General features: G+C 43.6%; 1 protein-coding gene and 1 long non-coding RNA gene across 3 annotated transcripts in view; both read right to left on the bottom strand.

The window, feature by feature from the left end:
- Positions 1 to 336: 336 nt before the first annotated feature.
- GPR157 (G protein-coupled receptor 157) lies at positions 337 to 14,162 on the bottom strand. 2 transcript variants are annotated; one of them, XR_014175597.1, is made up of 5 exons: positions 13,082 to 14,161; positions 3,897 to 4,110; positions 2,430 to 2,627; positions 1,962 to 2,244; positions 337 to 1,302 (listed from the first exon to the last, which is right to left on the bottom strand). XR_014175597.1 is itself a non-coding variant. In XM_081955754.1 (4 exons), the coding sequence occupies exons 1-4, from the start codon at positions 13,456 to 13,458 to the stop codon at positions 2,017 to 2,019; spliced, it is 1,017 nt and encodes a 338-aa protein (XP_081811880.1). In that variant the 5' UTR covers positions 13,459 to 14,162; the 3' UTR covers positions 1,960 to 2,016. The 2 variants fall into 2 exon arrangements, 1 of the variants encoding a protein (XP_081811880.1); XM_081955754.1 differs by lacking the exon at positions 337 to 1,302 and having other exon boundaries at positions 1,960 to 2,244; positions 13,082 to 14,162.
- A 3,404-nt stretch (positions 14,163 to 17,566) lies between these two features.
- LOC309393186 overlaps positions 17,567 to 23,092 on the bottom strand; it is a 12,636-nt gene continuing 7,110 nt past the window's right edge. Inside the window, exon 4 of the long non-coding RNA XR_014175543.1 lies at positions 17,567 to 19,651. This is a non-coding gene — a long non-coding RNA (uncharacterized lncRNA). The remainder of the gene's footprint in view (positions 19,652 to 23,092) is intronic.

The raw sequence follows: 23,092 nt of genomic DNA, 5'->3' as shown, positions 1-23,092 counted from the left end.
GGGTGAATTAATTGATCGGATACTTTATTTGGAAAAGTGTGTTTAAACACACATGGAATTTGTCTCCGGTGCAGAAGCTCTGAATGGGAGTCAAAACCAAGAAATCACAAGGGACAAGAGTAAAAAATTGTTACTTAAATACAAGAAGGTTGCAAGAACGATTTCAAAAAAAACCTAGAAAACCACCCAAAACGAAAGTGTGAAAAACTCTCTCACACACACACACACAAGCATTATATACTGAGATACACTTTTGAAGCATCTTTGTCATTCTCTCTAAATTGAACTGCTGGGGAGGGGGGGGGGATTAAAGCAAGGGTAAAAAAAAAACGAACAAAGATTCAAAGCTCGTTTATTTTTATTTTCTTTTTAAAAACACACTTTCGTTCAAAGCCCCAGATGGACAATTAAATTTTAATCTTTAGATTTAAGAGTTTTGTTCCATGGATGTTCAAAACGCACAAACACACAAGAGAGAAGTGAGGTATACAGAATGAGAAAAATCAGCCTACCCCCCCTCCCCCCAAAAAAGAACAGTTTTAAAAATTGCAGCATTTATTCAAAGGCCAACAAAGTGACATCCCTGCAAAATTGTGGGTTTCCGCTGGAACCGGGCATCTGTGAGTCCATTGCTTTCCTGGATGGCTTGCGATAAAATCATAATTAACGGATGTGCAGCCTTTTACAGTCCACTCAAATGCAAAGTCTTTACCACCCACAAGTATCCGTCTCGTATCGATCGTTTCAAGAAGAAAATTGTAGGCAATTGCTCAACTCCAACGTCCATCCCTGATCAGGCTAGTTGAGGATGATGGGACCTATAGTCTCAGTATCTCTCTCTCTCTCTCTCTCTCTCTCTCTCTCTCTCTCTCTCTCTCTCTTTCTCTCTCTCTCTCTCTTTCTCTCTCTCTTTCTCTTTCTCTTTCCTCTATGATTTCCAAATAGGGTTTCCAAACAGCTCTCCTTTCCCCGCTTTTAAGCCTGGAAAGTCTTGTTCCTTAACATTTCATTCAACGTGTTTTCCTCTTTTATTCTTAAAACTTGAGTTAAAAAAATTGAAAAAGACATGTCTTCATAGCATCTTTTTAAAAAGGAAGGAAGGAAGAGAAAGAAAGAAACATCCTGAGAAAGTTATTTGGAAGAATTCCAATCCAGACGTTTTATGGTGAAAATCTTAATGGTGGTTTTTTCTTTTTCTTTTTCTGTTTAAAAAAAAAGTCCAAAAATCTATGGTTTTTTTTTCCCTCTTCTTTCTCAGGTGAATGAATATCACTCGTAATAGGAACTCGGCATCTTTGTTACCTGTCCGAACAAAACACAGACAAGGACCAATGAGAAGATAAGTTTTAGTAGAAAAATCAGAAGCCATATAAATCGCTCATTCTCCACTTAAGCCATTTGTTTAGTTAACTGTTTAAAGCAGGGGTGAAACGCTCTGAAGTCTGCTACCGGTTAGCTTCTATTTTCTCTCTTCTCTTCTAATTCCATTCCATTCCATTCGACTTTATTCTATTCTATTCTATTTTCTATCCTAGTCAAGCTATTCTCCAAGGCACCTGAGGGTAGAAAAAGAAGCAATGGGTGGAAACTAATCAAGGAGAGAAGCAATGTAGAACTAAGGAGAAATTTCCTGACAGTTAGAACAATGAATCAGTGGACCAGAAATTGCCTCCAGAAGTTGTGAATGCCCCAACACTGGAAGTCTTTAAGAAGATGTTGGATTGCCATTTGTCTGAAACGGTATAGGGTTTCCTGCCTAGGCAGGGAGTTGGACTAGAAGGCCTCCAAGGCCCCTTCCAACTCTACTATTGTAACATTCTTTTCTATTTTATTTTCTATTTTCTACTTATTTTCTATCCCATCCCATCTTCCGTTCCATTCCTGTTCTGTTCTGTTTTGTTCTGTTCTTTTCTATTCTAAAAGCTCCCCTTGCAAAATGAGGGCAAGCTAAAAACACTCACGGGTGCAAATCCCACCAGGCAAAACGGTGATTTCCATCACGATGCAGGCCAACGTTCAGGGGATGGGAGGGTCTTCCCCTGTGCTATCGCTGCCTTGCAGCAGCTCCCAGTCTTTGCAAAGGGGGGCCTCAGCCTGGAAGCTGGTCTCCAAACTCGGCGGGGGAGGCTCCGGGTTCGAGTGCCTCCAGCAGCACAAGGAAGAAAACACCTTCTTCCGAACGACGCGTGTGCAAAAGACAAAAAGGATGCAGTTTGCGGCTCCTTGAAACGTATTCCCAACTCCCTGGTGGGAAAAGGAGAGGAATATATATTTTTTTATTTTGCTTCTGGAATTTAAAAAAAAAAAAAAAAGTTCTCTTGAGCTTTTAAACAGAGTGGACTTCGATCCCCAGAATCCTTTGCTGCACACCTGGAGGCAGCTGGGTGCGCAAGGCCCGTGCAGGCAACCTGTTGTTTTTTGAAACTCACGTGAAGTATGACCAGGAGCCAGTTTCGGTCTGCAGGAGAGCCAGAAAGGGTCAGGATAAACCGAACGGTGCTCCAGATACGAAGGAAGATGAAAATAATGGGGATTAAGGTCAGCTTCCTGTCCGCTACGGAGGCGGCTCTCGGTTGGGAAGACGGGTTCCTGGACAGGATGGGCCGATACTCAGAGAGGGCTGCGTGCTGGGAAAGAAAAACAGGGAGACCAACCCTTTCCCGGTTAGATGCATCATGATTTTGGAGGTTTCTATGGCTTTTCATTTTAAAATGTGATAAAGCTGCTCACTGGCTAGATGGGGTGGGCTGAATAAATGGAATAAATAAATAAGAGGTGATGATAAATAGATAGATAGATAGATAGATAGATAGATAGATAGATAGATAGATAGATAGATAGATAGATAGATAGATAGATAGGCGGGAGGGAGGTAGCTGGTAGGTAGGTAGAGAAAGAGGGGTGGGGGTAGGGGGGAGATGAGATCGATGGATGGATAATAGATAGATAGATAGATAGATAGATAGATAGATAGATAGATAGATAGATAGATAGATAGATAATCTAGATAGATAGGTGGATGGATGGATAGAAGATGGATGGATGGATGGATGGATGGATGGATGGATAGATAGATAGATAGATAGATAGATAGATAGATAGATAGATAGATAGATAGATAGATAGATAGATAGATAGATAGATAGATAAGAGAAGAAAGAGAAAGAGAAAGAGGGATAGGGGAGATGAGATAGATAGAAAATTGATGGATGGATGGATGGATGGATGGATGGATGGATAGATGGAAAGATAGATACATAGATAAATAGATAGATGGATGGATGGATGGATGGATGGATGGATAGATAGATGGATAGATGGATAGAAGATAGATGGAAAGACAGACAGACAGATAATAGATAGAAGACAGACAGACAAACGGGCGCATTGAGGGAGTGAGGGAGTTGTAAGTCATTGACCTGCCCAATTACAGGTAGTCCTCGACTTACAACCACATTTCCGTTGCTAAATGAAACTGAGCTTAATTTCTAATTTTGCGGCATTTAACAACCAGCTGCTAAATGAATCACTGCAGGGGTTAAGTTAGCAACGGGGGGGGGGGGGTTGTTAAGTAAATCGGGCTCTGGGCGTCACAAGGTCGCAAAAGGGGATTCCCGAGAGGCTGCAACCATCATAAATATGAGTCCATGGCCAAGCGTCTGAAATTTTGATGGCCTGACCGCGGGGGGATGCTACAGCCGTCGTTAAGTGGGGGAAAACCGCCATAAGTCGCCCTAAGAACCAATTTCGTTGTACTTATTTTGTACAATGACAATAAAGACTATACTATTTGGTCAGTGCTGCTGTAACTTTTTAACAGTCACTAAGTGAACTGCTGTAAGTCGAGGAACGCCGGTATAAGCCTCCCCCGAGCCAATCACATTCTAAACACCTACCGCTCGGTTGATGTGTTTCTTTATCAGGATGTAAACAAAGGGCAAGGTCACATAAGCGAGGATTTCCCACAGTTTCCCTGCCAGCAGCATCCAAAGAAGCCTATCTTCCGCACTGATGTCGATCCAGCACCAGCCAACCGAGACGTCCGACGCGTCGTAGCCGATTTTTTTCAAGGCCACGGCGGCCGCGGTGATGCCAAGGGGAATCCCCCAGCTGCAAATAGGGGAGAGAGAGAGAGAGAGAAGGGAAAAAAGAAAGATTCGGAGCCGTCAAACTGGGCAGAATTCCCAGGGGAAACGAGCTAGAGATCTCCTTTCTGAATTTGGGGAGCGACACCCCTTGAAGGTAGGATGCCGGAAGCGAAGATTAGATTGTAAAATTGGCAGAGCTTGCTCGAATCCTCCTCCTCCTCCTCCTCTTTTAACGACCTCATAATCCCTTGCAGGGTGGTGTCTGGGCAACTGAATGAAGCTGAGTGGTTACTGGCCGGATGCCTTTCCTGTCTCCAGTGTGGAGTTCTCCCCTCCCCGCCCCGCAGCTATATTCTCATTGTGCCCAGAGAGAGAAATATCTGCCTCTACCTGGGATCGAACTTACAGCCTCCTGATTCTGAGGCGACGGCGCCACCTCTTGGCCACCACACCATCGGAGCTTAATCAAATAGCTTGGTCACTGTGTTACGCAGTACTAGGGATTCGAACTGCCAACCTTCTGATCGACAAGTTCAGCGTCTTAAGCCGCTGAGCCACCGTATCCCTTCCATCTTTTAATAGTGCATCGGAGAAAAATAATAATTTTCAGGCAAGCGGTTGAGAATTGTTTTAGAAAACCACAGTCCCAGGCCAGACAAACACACAGACAGACAGACAGATGTAGGTAGTAGGTGGGTAGGTAGGTAAGTAGGTAGATAGGTAGGTAGGTAGGTAGGTAGGTAGATGTAAGTAGTAGGTGGGTAGGTAGGTAGAGGCAGGTAGGTAGGTAGGTAGGTAGGTAGGTAGGTAGGTAGGTAGGTAGATAGATAGATAGATAGATAGATAGATAGATAGATAGATAGATAGACAGACAGACAGATATAGATAGATGTAGGTAGTAAGTGGGTAGGTAGATGGATGGATGGATGGATGGATGGATGGATGGATGGATGTAGGTAGGTAGGTAGGTAGGTAGATAGATAGATGGTAGATAGATAGATAGATAGATAGATAGATAGATAGATAGATAGATAGATAGATAGATAGATAGATGATCAGAGAGAGAGAGAGAGAGAGAGAGAGAGAGAGAGATGTAGGTAGTAAGTGGGTAGGTAAGTGGGTAGGTGGGTGGGTGGGTGGGTGGGTGGGTAGGTAGGTAGGTAGGTAGATAGATAGATAGATAGATAGATAGATAGATAGATAGATAGATAGAGATGTAGGTAGTAAGTGGGTAGGTAGGTAGGTAGGTGGATGGATGCATGGATGGATGGATGTAGGTAGGTAGATAGGTAGGTAGATAGGTAGGTAGGTAAGTAGGTAGGTAAGTAGGTAGATAGATAGATAGATGGATGTAGGTAGGTAGGTAGGTAGGTAGGTAGGTAGGTAGGTAGGTAGGTAGGTATTTATTTATTATTATTATTTATTTATTTTACTGTGCTTCTAGACCGCCCCCTCTCCCAAAAGGGACTCGGGGCGGTGTACAGTCCATGTAAAAAATATATCAAAATACAATAAATAGAATTGAATATGTACAGTTAGAATGGAGGAGGTTAAAAATAGAATTAAAAGAACTGTACAGAGCCAGTATATATAAATATAATTTTAAACCCTAAAACACACACAAATTAAATTAAAAACAATACCCCTAAAATAACCAGTTAATAGTACATTTACCAGGAGGAACAGTTGTAATTATGCCAGGCCCGCTAATCGGAACAGGTGAGTCTTCAATTTTTGCCGGAAGGAGCGGAGGTCAGTAGTGGTTCTGATGTCGGGGGGGGGGGGGGGAGGTCATTCCAGAGGGTTGGGCCCATCACAGAGAAGGCCCTACTCCTTGGTGTCGCCCGTTGGCATTGCCTAGTGGACGGCACCAGGAGAAGCCCCTCCCTGTGTGAGCGAATAGGTAGGTAGACAGATAGACAGACAGACAAACAGACAGATAGTTGTAGGTAGTAGGTGGGTAGAATAGGTAGATAGATGGTAAGTAGGTAGGTAGATCACTTCTAATATGCTCTGGCTGGACTCAAAACAGTGAACCGGATTGGGGAACTTGTCCAGTTTAATCCAGATGTGAATGAATTGAGAGGCAGATCAACGAACCCACTAGCCTCAGTTCTTTCTCAAACCAAGCAGCGGTCTAAAATTAGCTCGAGTTGTAAAATAGCCCCCCCCCCCCCGAGCTATAAATACACTCCAGTCACAAGCAAAGCGGCTGACATTTCACTAATGCAGTTTTGTAGGTTATTTGCAACATAATCCCTCTCCCCAAGCAGTCCCTGAATAGCCGACGAGGATAAACTCCCCTGAATTAATTTGCACTTCTGAAATGTCGAACCCGTTCCTCTGCACAGCAGCACTGAAACACAGAAACGTGACTTTTTTTTAAAGTCAAGTTATGATCGGAGAGGTGGGATTCCACCACCCATCACGCAAAGCCAGACTCATGTTGATGGGATGTGCAGTCCAAGCCCCCTGGTTCTTTGGTAAAATTTCTCCGTGCTTGGTTTCTGGGTCTGGCCACCAGTTCAGGCAGGCAGGAAGCCTTTACAGATTAATGGAAGGGGTCCCGTAGGTCCATCCCCCACCTACCGAGCAGGAGACCCCACACCATTACTGACAGATGACAGCCCAGTCTCTTCTTGAAAGCCTCCAGGGAGGAAGCTCCCACAACTTCTGGCTAACAGAAGAATAACAGAATAACAGAGTTGGAAGGGACCTTATAGGTCATCTAGTCCAACCCCTCCGCCCAAGCAGGAGACCCTACACCATTTCTGACAGATGGCAGCCCAATCTCTTCTTGAAAGCCTCCAGGGATGAAGCTCCCACAACTTCTGGCTAACAGAAGAATAAAAGAATAACAGAGTTGGAAGGGACCTTGTAGGTCATCTAGTCCAACCCCTCTGCCCAAGCAGGAGAACCTACACCGTTTCTGACAGATGGCAGCCCAGTCTCTTCTTGAAAGCCTTCAGGGATGAAGCTCCCACAACTTCTGGCTAATAGAAGAATAACAGAATAACAGAGTTGGAAGGGACCTTGTAGGTCATCTAGTCCAACCCCCTTCCCCCCCCCCCCACCCAAGCAGGAGACCCTACACCATTTCTGACAGATGGCAGTCCAGTCTCTTCTTGAAAGCTTCCAATGATGAAGCTCCCACAACTTCTGGCTGACAGAAGAATAACAGAATAACAGAGTTAGAAGAGACCTTGTAGATCATCTAGTCCAACCCCCTCCCCCCGCCCAACCATTTCTGACAAATGGCAGCCCAGTCTCTTCTTGAAAGCCTCCAGGGATGAAATTCCTATAACTTAAATTCCTATATCTTAACTTAACCTATAACTTCTGAATAACAGAATATAGGTGGTGCCGACAGCTAGGAATGTGCGCCTTTCTGGCTAATGAGTCTGCCCGTTGCGTCTCTGTACGATTCCCTCTTCTAACAGCTTACCAACAGCTTACTAATGGAACAGAAGTTGCCTTTGGAAGTTGTGGGCGCTTCATCCCTAGAAGATTTCGAGAAGAGACTGGACTGCCACCTGTCAGAAATGGTGTGGGGGGTCTCCTGCTTGGGTGGGGTGGGGGGGTTAGACTAGATGACCTGTAAGGTCCCTTCCAGCTCTTGTTATTTCGCAGCATAATTCAAATATCAGCTCAAGAAAATCTAACAAGCCCAGATCTGGGATTCTTCCATGCTCCTTCTCACACATCACACTGCACTCTTTGATCAGAAAAAATATAATAAAATGCACGCAGATCTTCCTTGTGCAATCGAGCCTTTGTGTTCAGCGTAAACTTGGAATTTACCCCCTGGAATTTTTCCATTCTCAAACTCTTGAGCATTCCTCCAGGTTTGGGATCACAAGTCCAATCAGCCTCAGCCAACCCAGGGCGGGGAGAGGGATGGAGGATGGGAACCGGGCCTCCCAATATCTTCAAACTCACCTCTACCTATTCTTTTTTTAAAGATATGTCAAGGAGTAAAAATACACACCCTTCATTTTGCCTTTACGGGGATCGGCTGGTTGGAAAGTGACGCTCCCCAAACCGGGATGAAAAAGGTGGCAGCTAAACATAAAACCAATTCACATGCTAGGGAAGCCTCTTTTTTTTTTCTTTTTGAAAAATCGGTTTCAGGCGCCCGCCCTCGCCCGCCTGCTCAAGACTAAGCATGCAAAAGCCAAACGTCTCTCTCGTGCCATTGTTTGCACAACCACTCGAGATTCTCTTGTCAAGCATCTCTGCAGCCTGAGGAACTCAAAGCCACCGGATATCATAAAGGAGGCATTCCGAAGTGCAAACATATCTCATTTACAATTGCACCACCAGAAATGCATTTTATATGCAATACATATATATATAGAAGACCTCCAAGGTCCCTTCCAACTCTGCTATTGTATATTATTGTGTGTGTGTGTGTGTGTGTGTGTGTGTGTGTGTGTATGCTGGTTTTGTTTCTACGAAAACATATATATATATATATATATATATATATATATATATATATATATATATATATATATATATATATATATACACACACATACATACATACATACATACATACATACATACATACATACATACATATATATATATATATATATATATATATATATATATATATATATATATAATTTGTGTTGTATTTGTGCTGATAAATAAATAAAGGGAGACTAGTATAGATCTATTTCAAGCTATTTAGCTCTCATCAGCTAGCCATACCCTTACTGGGATTTGAACCTGGGCTGTATTACATATTAGGCAGGAGTCTTGGATGCCAGGGGTTGTAACACAAATGTGTGTGTGTGTGTGTTGTATTTGTGCTGATAAATAAATAAAGGGAGACTAGTATAGATCTATTTCAAGTTATTCAGGCATATATATATATATAATCACTTATCTGGCCAATTAACAGGTAGTCCTCGACTTACGACCGGAATGGAGTCCAAAATTTCCGTGGCTCGGTGAAACATTTGTTAAGTGAGTTTTGCCCCATTTTACGACTTTTCCTGCCGCAGTTGTTAAGTGATTCACTGCCGCTGTTAAGTTAAAAGCAGGGTTGTTAAGTGAATCCAGCTTTCGCCATTGACTTTGAGGGGACACGAGTCAGTCGCCAAACGTCTGGATTTTGACCAGGTGAGCTTGAGGATGCGGCAATGGTCATAAGTATGAAAAACGTTCATAAGTCTTTTTTTTCAGTGCCGCTGTAACTTCGGTCACTAAATGAACTGTCGTTAAGTTGGGGAATAGGACAGAAGTCACCAAGGAGAAGAGGCTGATTTGGGGGTCTTCTGTGTAGAGTTAAGTCTCAACTTACGACCCTTTGTTTCGTGATGGTTCAAAGTTACGACGACAATGGGGGAAAAATGATTTACAATTGTTTTCCACCCCATTGCAGCATTCTCCCTGCTCCCGTGATCAATATTTGAATGCTTGGCAATTGACTCGTACTTATGACAGTCGCAGTGTCCCAGGGTCATCTTTTTCCCCTTTTGCGACCTTCTGACATGCAAAGTCAGTGGGGAAGCAGAGATTCGCTTAACAACCGATTCTAACACCTGCAGTGATTCCCTGAACAACTGTAGCAAGAAGGGTTGTAAAATAGGGGCAAAGCTCACTTAACTGTTCCGCTTAACAATGGAAATTTTGGGCTCACTTGTCATAATTCGAGGGTGTTAAGAAGACGCAAGGAAGGAGAAAGGAGGACGTGCCCATTTTTTGCTTTTCCACCAAATCCAAGGATTATGGATTTTGCAGGGGGCGGGGAAAGAGCAAGACTATAGAATGGCCTTCGAAAGCAAAAACGGGTTTTACTGGGGGTCATTAGAAGTTTCGTTTCTTTTTTTAAATTAACATTGTTGGATTGGAAAAACAGGTCTCCAAGAATTGTGGTCTCGGCCACGCCAAGCTCACCTCGCCCAGAGAAAAAGAGAGGCAGATTTTGGGAAACCACAGCTCCATCATCTTTGCCTCTGACTTTGGCTGGCTGTGGCTTATGGGAACAAAGAGGCAGACTTTTGATGCGAAGCGGAGGAGCGCAATTTTTTTCCCCAAGCTAAGCCCTGCAATCAGCATGCAGTGTGTTTGTTTGTTTCTGCTGAGACAAAACAGTTCATTGGCCTTTCCATAAATAATAAATCCCTTGAATCTCATAACTTCTTCAAATAACCCCGAATATCCTAATTGCAATGGGTGAAATAATACAATACAATGCAATGCAATAGCAGAGTTGGAAGGGACCTTGGAGGTCTTCTAGTCCAACCCCCTGCCTAGGCAGGAAGCCCTATACCACTTCAGACAAATGGCTATCTAACATCTTCTTAAAGACTTCTAGTGTTGGGGCATTCACAACTTCTGGAGGCAACTTCTCTTCCACTGATTAATTGTTCTCACTGTCAGGAAATTTCTCCTCAGTTCTAAGTTGCTTCTCTCCTTGATTAGTTTCCACCCATTGCTTCTTGTTCTACCCTGAGGTGCCTTGGAGAGTAGAACAGAACAGAACAAATAAAACAGAGAACTTCCAACTGGCAATCCCCCAAACTTTAAAAAAAACTCTTCGCCGGCTCCCATCTCACCTCATTCCTCCTTAAAAATTGTGTTGCATTTTACAAGGCAGGTCAAAACCACCGGGGAATTGAAAAGGGAAGGATGTTTAAAAATAAAATAAAAACACCAATAAAGATTATTATGAATAAAGGATAAAAACGTGGTGAGAGGAAATGGTAAAACAACAAACAGACTTAAAGACAGAGCTATTTCTATTAAACATGCTAACAGGGAAATATAATTTTTAAAAAAACCTCTATATTTAATGCTACACGTAATAACAGCTGCTGGAATTATATCTGCTCGGAAAAATGTAAATATACCCACAGAGGAATTAGACAGCGCTGAGATGGATAGGTTGACAATGGGAATTAAAGACAGAATACTATTTAATTTGGGATATATGGTATAATTGGTTAGATAGCAGATGTAAAGATTAGATAAATTAACAATGAAAGACGATTAATGAATTAGAAATTAGAAGTAAGTAGAAGTACAATGATAGATCGAAGAATATTTATTGTAAACAATATTACGGTAAGATGTTATAAAGATGCAAAATGCAAAATAAAATATCTAGGAAGATAAATATATAGAGGTGTACGTTAGAAATATGGAAACAATAGTTATGATACTGTATACTACTAGGAGACATAATAGTATGTATAATGTAAAAAATTGTGGATATAACCAGTATATCATTCATTTCATTTACATTCATTTATTGAATTTATAGACCGCCCCCTCTCCCCGAAGGGACTCGCTGTTGCAAAGCTGAATCTGTGATGTAAAATGAAGAAAACAGTTTAATAAAAATACTTTAAAAAAAGATTATTATGAATTTGTTAGTTCTAGCATTTGGGGGGGGGGGGGGGTTAAATGTAATCCCTGCCTTTGGGCCAGCCTTTGTTTCTAACACCAAAGAGCATTGCAAGGGGCTAGTCCTCAGCGATCCAGACATAGGACAAGACAGACACAGACTTCAGAGAATAATTAAAACTGCAGAAAAAAACAATTACTACCAACCTGCCTTCCATTGAAAATCTATACGCTGCACGAGTCAAAAAGAGGGCCGTGAAAATATCTACAGACCCCTCGCATCCTGGATGTGAATTGTTTCAACTCCTATCCTCAAAATGACACTATAGGGCAATGCACACCAAGATAACTAGACACAAGGACAGTTTTTCCCGAACGCCATCACTCTGCTAAACAAATAATTCCCTCACCACTGTCAAACCATTCACTAAGGATGCATTGCTATTAGTCTTCTCATTGTTCCTATCTCCCATCTCCTCCCACTTATGACTGCAGGACTGTAAGTTTGTGGCTTGTATCCTTACGATTTATATTGATATTGTTTCCTGATTGCTTATTTGTACCCTGTGACTATCACTAAGTGTTGTATCTTATGATTCTTGACAAATGTATCTTGTCTTTTTATGTACACTGAGAGTTTATGCACCAAAGACAAATTCCTTGTGTGTCCAATCACACTTGGCCTATAAAGAATTCTGTTCTGTTCTATTCTTCTGTTCTGTTTTGTTTTGTTCTGTTCTGTTCTATTCATCTGTATTCTGTTCTGTTCTAATGTAATGTAATCTAATCGCTATTCTATTCTATATTCCTATTATTCTATTCATCTGTACTCTGTTCTGTTCTAATGTAATCTAATCTAATCTCTATTCTATTCTGTTGTATTCTATATTACTATTATTCTATTCTCTTCTACATTCCTATTATTCTATTCTATTTTATTCTATTCATCTGTATTTTGTTCTGTTCTAATCTAATCTCTATTCTGTTGTATTCTATATTCCTATTCTATTCTATATTCCTATTCTATTCTATTCTATTCTATATACCTATTATTCTATTCTATTCTACTCTACTCTATTCTACTCTATTCTATATTCCTATTATTCTATTGATTCTATTCTATTCTATTCTACTCTATACTATATTCCTGTTATTCTATTGATTCTATTCTATTCTATTCTACTCTATTCTATATTCCTATTATTCTATTGATTCTATTCTATTCTATTCTACTCTATTCTATATTCCTATTATTCTATTGATTCTATTCTATTCTACTCTACTCTATACTATATTCCTATTATTCTATTGATTCTATTCTATTCTACTCTATTCTATATTCCTATTATTCTATTGATTCTATTCTATTCTACTCTACACTATATTCCTATTACTCTATTGATTCTATTCTACTCTACTCTACTCTATACTATATTCCTATTATTCTATTGATTCTATTCTACTCTACACTATATTCCTATTATTCTATTCTATTCCCTGCTCTATTCTCTATCCTATCCTATCCTATCCTGCTTTCGGGGGACCAGAAGCAGGGAAAAGAGGGAAGAGAGGTGTGTGTTGCCCACCCCCCTTCAAAACCAGGTAAAGGGGAGACGGGGGAAGCCACCCACCTCACCAGGTGGAAGAAGCAGAGCAAGCCGGCGCCGCTGGAGCCTCGGACGATGGCGAAGTAGAGGTCCAGGGCGATGGCCGTGGTCCAGAAGAAGGAGCTGGTGTTGGCGAAGGTGGAGAGGGCGCCCTGCGCCACGCAGTCCCAGGACGAGGCCTCGAAGTCCTTCAGCACCCCGTAGGCGTAAGAGGCGGCGGAGAGCAGGTCGGCCCCCGAGAGGCAGGAGAGCAGCTGGCGCGGCCGCGTCCGGAGCTCGGGCCAGCGGGCCTGGGTGCCCAGCAGAAGGCAGCAGCCCAGCACGGAGAGGGCGCAGGAGAGGAGCACCACCCCGCGCTCCCAGGGGGAGACCGGCGTGGCCGGGGGATCCCGAAGGAGCATGGCGAGGAAAGGAGGAAGAAGAGAACGGGGGAAGGAAGGGGAAAGAGGAGAGAGGGGGGCAAAAGAGAGAACGGGGGAAGAAAAGAGAACGAGAGGAAAGGGGGAAAGAGGGAAAGGAAAAAGAAAGAAGAGGGGAAGAAAGGAGAAAGAAGGGAAAGGGGGAAAGAGGGAAAGGGAAAAGAAAGAAGAGGGAAGAAAAGAGAAAGAGAGGAAAGGGGGAAAGAGGGAAAGGGAAAAGAAAGAACGGGAAGAAAGAAGAAAGAGGGAAAGGAAAAAGAGAGGAAAAGGGAAAAGAAAGAGAACGAGGGAAGAAAGGAGAAAGACAGGAAAGGGGAAAGAGGGAAAGGAAAAAGAGAGGGAAAGAGGAAAGAAAGAGAACGGGGGAAGAAAGGACGGGGGAAAGGAAAGGGGGAAGAAAGAGAACGGGGAAAGAAAGGGAAAGGGACGTAAAAGGAAAGGAGGAAGAAAGGGAAAGGGGCGAGCGAAGAGCGAAAGCGGGGAGGGGGGGGTCCTCCGGGGCGCAAAAGCCGCGCTGCCGACCTTCCTCCCTGCTCTCCAGAAAGGTCCGGGGCGCGGCTCCCTTGCCCTCCGGCGAGGGGCGGTCGACGCCGGGTTCAGCAGGGCGGAGGCATCGGAGACCCGGCCGGGAAGGGCCCAGAGGCGCCCCACACCCACACACCCACCCCCGATGACTGGCGTGGCTCCTCCTTCGGCCGCTCCTCCTTGCGCTCTGGCGCCGGACCAAAGCCTGGCCCTGGAGAAGGAGAGGGCGGCTCCTGAGCATGCACAGAGGGCGGCCCTCCTGCAGGCCGGGGCGGGACGCCAAGGGGGGCTCCCGGGGTTGCCAAAGGGGCCGCGGTGAGGCTTCAAAAGAGCCGCGCAAGGAGGCTGATTTCCCCATGCCCGAGGGTCGCTGCTGCTTCTCTGCAGGAGTCCCTGCTCGGGCTTGTACCTTGGGTTATCTAAACTGCATGGAGGGGGCCCGCCCGGGTGGGAGTTCACTGGAATAAGAGTGGCAGCTGCCAATCCAGCTGTGCCTCCAGACTTTGGGAGGGGGGGAGGGTTTGAGAGGCAACAGATTAAATTGCACATGGTAAGGGGAGGGTCCCTGTGCTGTCCCTGTATGAGTCCCATAGGAAAAGCGGCCATTACTCACAGATTAGGAAGGCAAAAGGGTTTGGATGGATGCCTTCGGAGCATCCGTTTGACTTTGAGTCACTAGATGCCACCCCCAGCAGATGTTCCAGCTGCTGAGAATATTCGGTATATTTAAAGCAGGACTTCTGCTAATTGGAAATTTAAAAAAAAACAAAAAGAAAACAAAGCCAATAAACCCACAAGCTTGAAAAGGTCGGCAGTTCGAATCCCTAGCGCCGCGTAACAGAGGGAGCTCCCGTGACTTGTCCCAGCTTCTGCCAACCTAGCAGTTCGAAAGCACGTAAAAAAAATGCAAGTAGAAAAATAGGAACCACCTTTGGCGGGAAGGGAGGGGACAGCGTTCCGTGCGCCTTTGGGAGTAGAGTCATGCCGGCCACATGACCACGGAGACGTCTTCGGACAGTTCCGGCTCTTCGGCTTTGAAGCGGAGATGAGCACCACTCCCTAGAGTCGGGAACAACTCGCACAGATGTGCGAGGGGAACCTTTACCTTACCAGCTGTGGGACCTGGAGCGGGATGGGGGGAAGGCACACATCAATAGCAATTAGCTATGGGGATTGTCACAAGATTCCGGAGAGGCAGTCAATGAGAGCTGGAGACCTTGCTTAGTCCCGCCACAACATCTCTGATCTCGCATGTTAGTTTACACTTCAGCATGTCCCACGAAGTCAGAGAATTGGGTTCAGCAAACCACAGTTGGTTTGATCCAGTTAAGCCAGGAAAGTAAAGCAGGGAATTCCTCCACCTTCCAGTTGTCCTAACCATGGCTGGGAGAAATATCAACAACCTCGGATATGCAGACGATGCCACTCTAATGGCAGAAAGTGAAGAGGGACTAAAGAGCCTCTTGAGGCGGGTGAAGGAGGAGAGGGCAAAAGTTGGCTTGAAACTCAACATTAAGAAAACTGAGATCAGGGCATCCGGCCCTCTCCATTCCTGGCAAATAGATGGGGAAGAAATGGAGGTGGTGACAGATTTTGTTTTCCTGGGCTCCAAGATCGCCGCAGATGGGGACTGCAAGGCAAGAAATTAAAAGAGGCTTGCTCCTGGGGAGGAAAGCGATGGCAAATCTAGACAGCAGACTAAAAAGCAGAGACATCGCCCTGCCAACAAAAGTGCATATAGTTAAGGCGATGGTTTTCCCAGTTGCAATGAATGGCTGTGAAGGTTGGACCATAAGGAAGGCTGAGCGCCAAAGAATAGAGGCCTTTGAACTCCGGTGCTGGAGAAGAAGACTCCTGCATTGAGTCCCTTGGACTGCAAGGCCATCCAACCGGTCCGTCCTAGAGGAGATCAACCCTGACTGCTCTTTAGAAGGCCAGATCCTGAAGAGGAAACTCAAAGACTTTGGCCACCTGATGAGAAGGAAGAAGGCCTCCCTGGAGAAGAGCCTGATGCTGGGAACGATGGAGGGGAAAAGAAGAAGGGATGACAGAGAAGGAGGTGGCTGGATGGAGTCACCGAAGCAGTCGGCGTGAGCTTCAATGGACACCAGAGGAAGGCCTGGAGGAACGTTGTCCACAGGGTCATGATGGGTTGGATACAACTTCGCAACTAACAAGAAGAAGAAGAACCAAGACGACTTCTGGTAATTGCACATTTTTCTTCCTCTCTTCCCCATCCCTTTTTTCTCTAGTGCTGTCTTTCAGCTCTGCTCAAGTCAAAGGAGACATTACTTTTCTATTCAATTAAACATCTCCTCCTCCCTTGTCCCCATGAAGAGCGACGTGATGAGGTGGAGTAAGCTGAAATATCATGACCGAGGGGGGAAACTAAATCCCTCCAAGTGAACAAGAATGTGTAATAAATGTTTTTCTACATTTGTCTTTTTATTTGGCAGTCGTTCAGTGCCCAGAGTCACTGGCTGTGAGATTGGGTGGCCGAATAAATTTGATTAATAAAATAATAAATTAATAAAGAACCTTGGCCTCTTTGCAGTAAGATCAACCCCCTACTACTCTAATCATACTTTTTGTTATAACCCTAGAACTAAGGAGAAATTCCCTGACAGAATAATTAACCAGTGGAACAACTTGCCTCCAGAAGTTGTGCGTTTTTAAGAAGAGATTGGACCACCATTTTCCTGTCTAAGCAGGGGGTTGGACTAGATGACCTCCAAGGTGTCTTCGAACTGTATTATTCTATTCTATTCCATTCCATTCATTATTCTATTTTCTATTGTTTTCTATTCTATTTATTATTCTAGTTTCCATTCTATTTTCTATTCCATTCCATTCTATTCTATTCATTATTCTAGTTTCTATTCTATTCATTATTCTATTTTCCATTCTATTCTTAGGACAGTGGTGGACAACTATAGTAACTCTATGACTTGTGGACTTCAATTCCCAGAATTCTCCAGCCAGCCTGGTTCAAGCTGGCTCAGGAATTCTGGGAATTGAAGTCCACAGGTCGTAAAATTGCCACGGTTACCCATCCCGGCTTAGGAGGTGCCCCAGCTGCTTACTCGAGATCACAAAGCAGTGGGAAGTTAAATAGAACCTCCATTTTAAGGGGCAGTATACCTCCAAAATGCACGCACTGGGACTGATTCGTCATGAGCTTTTTTAACGGAGGCCTTTGTTGGAAAGAGACGGCCAGGGTGCCGTGGAGGAAACGAGCCTTCAAAATCCAGCTGGATCGGGCCCTTTTAAAAACAAACACGCTAAAGCAATATAAAGGCGTTTATTTTATATTATTTTACCCTGCCCTGCTGGAATGCAGAAAAGCAGCCCTCGCCACAATAAAGCTTGAAATAGTCTGCGTTAAACCTCAGTGTCTTCACCGTAAGCCTGATTAGAAGACAAGGATAGGTTTGATTCGCCCGACAGAGTGTGAATTGGACAGGACTTAGTGCAGAAAAGGAGTGTGGAGATGCAAAAAATCCAGGCATAAAGTGGGATTCGTTTCATTTTATCCAACTGAGCGTGAATGTCACAGAAACATACATTTATTTAAAAGTATTTTATTTACTTAAAATAAAATCCGTGTTTTATTGAATAAACAGTGGTTTTATAGAAAGACTTTATTCACACAACACAACACAACACAACACAACACACAATGGTAATCCAGCCGATATGGGGAGGGGGTGGGTGACATGATAGCAGTCTTCCAATATCTCAGGGGCTGCCACAAAGAAGAAGGGGATCAAATTATTCTCCAAAGCACCGGAGGGCAGGACAAGAAGCAACAGGTGGAAATTAAACGAGGAGAGAAGCAACTTAGAAGGAGAAATGTCCTGACAGTGAGAACTATTAACCAGTGGAACAGCTTGCCACCAGATGTTGTCGGTGCTTAATCATTGAAACTTTGGCTAAGTGGATGCTAAGCCACAGGTAAAAATTCCATTAAGTCAGACTGAATAGAATAGAATGGAATAGGAATAGAATACAATAGTAGAGTTGGAAGGGACCTTGGAGGTCTTCTAGTCCAATCCCCTGCTTAGGCAGAAAACCCTACAACACTTCAGACAAATGGATATCCAACCTCTTCTTAAAAACGTCCAGTGTTGGAGCATTCACAACTTCTGCTGGCAGGTTGTTCCACTGGTTAATTGTTCTCACTGTCAGGAAATTTCTCCTTAGTTCTAAGTTGCTTCTCTCCTTGATTAGTTTCCACCCATTGCTTCTTGTCCTGCCCTCAGGTGCTTTGGAGAATAACTTGACTCCCTCTTCTTTGGGGCAACCCTTGAGATTTTGGAACGCTGCTATCATGTCTCCCCTAGTCCTTTTTTTCATTCAACTAGCCATGCCCAGTTCCTGCAGCCGTTCTTCATATGTTTTCACCTCCTTTTCCCTAATTGTTACCCTTCTCGGCACTCTTTCTAGAGTCTCCACCTCTTTTTTTAAAATATATTTTTATTATTTTTACAATTAAAACAATGTAATACCGCGTTGTCGAAGCGAGCATACATTCACATTATATACAGCTAGTTTCAACCATTAACAATTATTCTATTTAATACATTGTCTGTCCTTCTGTTCAATCACAATATATACATTTGTTCCAGTCTTGTCATCTTGTCTTACACCAATCATAAAATCTGTTCCATACTTCTAAATATTCTGATTCCCCTTTATTTTTAAGTTCAAGAGTGAGCCTGTCTGCTTCTGCACAGGCCAACATTTTTCTGATTATATCAAGCTCTGATGGTGTATTTTCTTTTTTCCAATACTGTGCATAGGTTATGCGCGCTGCAGTTAGTATATGTATAATTAGATAAAGTGTATCTTTCTTAAACCCCTCCGGTATTATGCCTAGGAGAAAGATTTCTGGTTTAAACATAATTTGTTCTCCCACCATTTGTTCTAACCATGATTGAATCATTTTCCAATATTTTTTTTGCCTCGTTGCACGTCCACCACATATGATAGAAAGTGCCTGGTGTTTTTTTACACTTCCAACAGTTTGGGGCCAGATTTTTAAACATTTTGGAAAGCCGTGCTGGGGGGAGAGTCTCCACCTCTTTTTTACATCGTAACGGCCAAAACTGGATGCAGGATATCAAGTCTGACCTTACCAAGGCCTTATAAAGTGGCCTTAACACTTCACTGCTCTTAAAATACCTAGAGGAAAATAAAATATAAATACACCAGCACCACCAAATGCTTGGGATCAATATTTTCCTTATTTCTAGGTTTAACATAGTTGTTTTCCCCATATCAGAATTTCTCTGGGTTCAACACCCGTTTATCACTTTTTTTTTTTTTTTTTTTTTTAGAAAACCTGCCAAAACGAAAGGAAAACTGAATCAAGGTCTTGTTCTTAAATCAGGGACTTTTCAGGAGCTTGTGGCCTTCTCAGCTGCCCCTTTCCTGTTTTCCCAGAAATTATCCATCTTCCTTATACGCCTCTAAGATTAAACGCCGTTTCCCATGCAGGACTTGTAAGTGTGCAGCACTTCTGAAGCAGTATGCTTGCTGATTGCTTCTTCAGTCATCACATCCAACAACCAGCTAAGACACTGCCAAAGAAACACGCACAAAAGTGTTGTCTCTCACCTCCCCATCCTTTCCTCCGTCGACGCAGCCCCTGTGTGGAGAGAAGGCAAGAAACATCATTCAAAACAACAAAAGTTGCAAAGAAAAACAACAACAAATCGGTAAGACAAACAGGACTAGAAACTTGATTTCGATGGCTTGGATTTAAACGCGTCGGGGGGTAAAGAGCCACAAAGACATTTTAGAAAATTGTTCTCAGTCTGCCATCCCCCCTCCCCACTTTTTAAAAGTTAGGCTTCCAGCAATGCCACCTCCGTCCACTAGCCCAGCTCAGCTATGCCTTGGAGACCCCTGGGCATCCCTCAAACACTGCAACGTGGGGGAAAAAAGCGAGGCTTGTTTGGTATCCAGCAGATCCTTTGGCTGGATCCCGGAAGGGATCTGCCCAGGAATCCTTTCCAAAAATAGGAAGCTCAAATCAAAGGATTCCTGAAAGTCATAGCTGGGTAATCACACAAATATCCTGAGTCATGCAAGAATTAGAAATATGACAGGAAAACAGAAATGCATTAGGAGGCAGGAGGGAAGGAGAGGAGGTGGGAGGGAAGGAGGAAGAAAGGAAGGAAGGAAGAGAAAGAAAGAAAAAAGAAAGACAGTGGAAGAAAGAATGGAAGAAAGAAAGTGGAAGGGAGGAAGGGAGGAAAAAAGGAGGGAGGGAAGGAAAGGAAGGAAGGAAGGAAGGAAGGAAGGAAGGAAGGAAGGAAGGAAGGAAGAAAGAAAGAAAAGACAAGACAGTGGAAGAAAGAAAGACTGGAAGAAAGAAAGTGGAAGGAATGGAGGGAGGGAGGGAGGAAAGGAAGGAAGGAAAGAAGAAAAAGAAAGAAAGAAAGAAAGTGGAAGAAAGAAAGAAAAACTGGAAGAAAGAAAGTGGAAGGAATGGAGGGAGGGAGGGAGGAAAGGAAGGAAAGAAGAAAGAAAGAAAGACAGACAGACAGTGGAAGAAAGAAAGAAAGAAAAACTGAAAGAAAGAAAGTGGAAGGAATGGAGGGAGGGAAGGAAAGGAAGGAAGGAAAGAAGAAAGAAAGAAAGAAAGAAAGACAGACAGTGGAAGAAAGAAAGAAAAACTGGAAGAAAGAAAGTGGAAGGAATGGAGGGAGGGAGGGAGGAAAGGAAGGAAGGAAAGAAGAAAGAAGGAAAGAAAGAAAGAAAGAAAGAAAGATTGAAAGAAAGAAAAACTGGAAGAAAGAAAGTGGAAGGAATGGAGGGAGGGAGGAAAGGAGGGAAGGAAGGAAGGAAGTTAAGGCAGGCTGGAAGGTAATGAAAACAGTTCTTTGAAATAGGAGAAATAACACTAATACATTCAAGAGGACACAAAATAAAACTTTACTTTTTTTTAAGGAAATCACACCCAAACACACAGTGGTGCATGTGGGCCAGGTTTCTAGTCCTCAACCTTGCCAAAAAAAAAAAAAACCTCCAGAAAACTCCCAAAAATACCTCCCACATCTAGCCATCAGGTTTCTAGTCCCTAATGTGGCAAAAAAGTACGAACTAATACTCAAGCTTTATTTGTTTTGATTGTAAAAGGGGGCAAATGTCAGACCGATGCCTCAGCTGTTGGAACAAGGCCAAAAAATAAATAAAAAGACAGATAAGAGGAAAAACATAGGCCTTTTGACACCTTCAGTTGCAATGCAAAGAAATGGCAATGACTTTTCCAGCTGGGCAAAGCTATCCAAATATACTCAATCAACAAACTCAAGTGGCAAAAAGCTACTTTTTTAAACGTTTGGTACCGAAGTGTGGCACTCAACCAACCCACAAAATCCTTTGCATGAATGCCGCCTTTAACCCAATTGCATAAAATATCCAAGTTTAGTTATTAGATCAACAATGTTTACAAAAAGTGAATATCTCCACATTGAAAAGAGATCAAGAATGCAATTTTTGTTATCCAGAAAGAAAGAAAGAAAGAAAGAAAGAAAGAAAGAAAGAAAGAAAGAAAGAGAAAGAAGGAAGGAAAGAAAGAAAGAAAGAAAGAAAGAAAGAAAGAAAGAAAGAAAGAAAGAAAGAAAGAAAGAAAGAAAGAAGCAGGGAGGGAGACAAGGAAGGGAGGGAGGGAGGTAGAGAGTACAGAAGGAAAGAAGGAAGGAAAGCAGGGAGGGAGAGAAACGAGGGAGGAGGAAAGTAGAGAAGAAAGGAAGGAAAGAGAAAGAAAGAAGCAAGCAGGGAGGGGGAGAAGGGAGGGAGGGAGGAGGGAGGGAGGAGAGGAGAGTAGAACGGAAGGAAGGAAGGAAAGAAAGAAGCCAGTAGGGAGGGAGAGAAGGAGGAAAGGGAGGGAGGGTGGGAAGGATAAAATGGAGAGAGGAAGGAAGGAAGGAGGAGGAGCAAAAAAGGAAGGAGGGATGGAGAGAAAAAGAAAGAAAGAGAAGGAAGAAAAGAAAGAAGGAAGGAAGGAGTAGGAGGGAGGGAGGTGTAGAGGAAGTCAGAAAGTAATAAAAGGGGAAGGAAGGGAAAAACAGAAAGTGACTAAATAAGTAGGGAAGAACTGGGAAATATTTTTTTTTAAAAAAGACACAGGGAGAAAAAGCAGAGTTGAGTCTACCTGTTCCAGTGGCATCTTTCTCCTTCTACTTGCGAGACCGGACAAAGACCAGTTTTGCCCCACCGCCACGGGGCACAAGTCTGGCAGAGGAGCACCTTCCTCTCTCTGGGTGGGGCCCACACACACACACTACACAGCAAAGACCAACCTTTGACTGGGACAAGCTGACTCAAGCCACACCTGTCTAGATCCTCCAGATCACACTTGGTTTGACTGCCGCCTCCTGTGGCTGCATCCATACACCCAAGAGAGGGCAGGAATGCAAAAGTGGGCTTTTGGGGGGGACGGGAGTGGGGGTGGTGAGAGCCTGAGCTGAAAACCCAAACAGATCTTCAAGCGGCTAGTCCCTTTGGAATCAATCTTCCTTGGCGTTGTTGTTTTTTCCCCCTGCCTTTAGACGTCAAGGTTTCTGGATCGATTTTATTCTGGAAATCTTTTTGACGCGGCAAGGAGGCAGGAAGCGTTAGAATTCATTTTTTCCCCTAACACAAAGGAGACTTTTAGAAGTTGTAAACTTTTGGGGGGAGAAAGGGGTTTAAATTCCCAGCCAAACCCACTCCACCTTGAACGAGGCGTCCCTTCTCAACCCAAATTATTTCCCCCCAGGACAGGTAACAGGGAGAGAGAAATAAGCGGGAGTGAGCAAAGGGCAGCTCACACCTGAAACACACGCAGACACACACAGGAGTGAGTCACCGGGAGACCAGAAACCCACAGCAAATAAGAGAACTGGGCTGTGAAAAGACTCACAAAAAAACACCCAAGAATTACGCAACGTTGACAGGCATTGCTGACTAATGTAGTCATTCTTAAGCTTTGCACCCGTGCAGCCAGCTCCAATAAATATATTCGCCATGCAATCTGAGGAGTGCTCCTGCTGTATCTCTGCATGATAACCTGTTCGGGACTCGCTTCCTCTAAGAAAGC

This window comes from Natrix helvetica (genome assembly GCF_964273705.1).
Source record: "Natrix helvetica genome assembly, chromosome: 5".
In the NCBI taxonomy this organism is placed as follows: Eukaryota; Metazoa; Chordata; class Lepidosauria; order Squamata; family Natricidae; genus Natrix; species Natrix helvetica.
The sequence above is the reverse complement of the archived record's forward strand: the minus strand, read 5'-3'. Positions and strand labels throughout refer to the sequence as shown.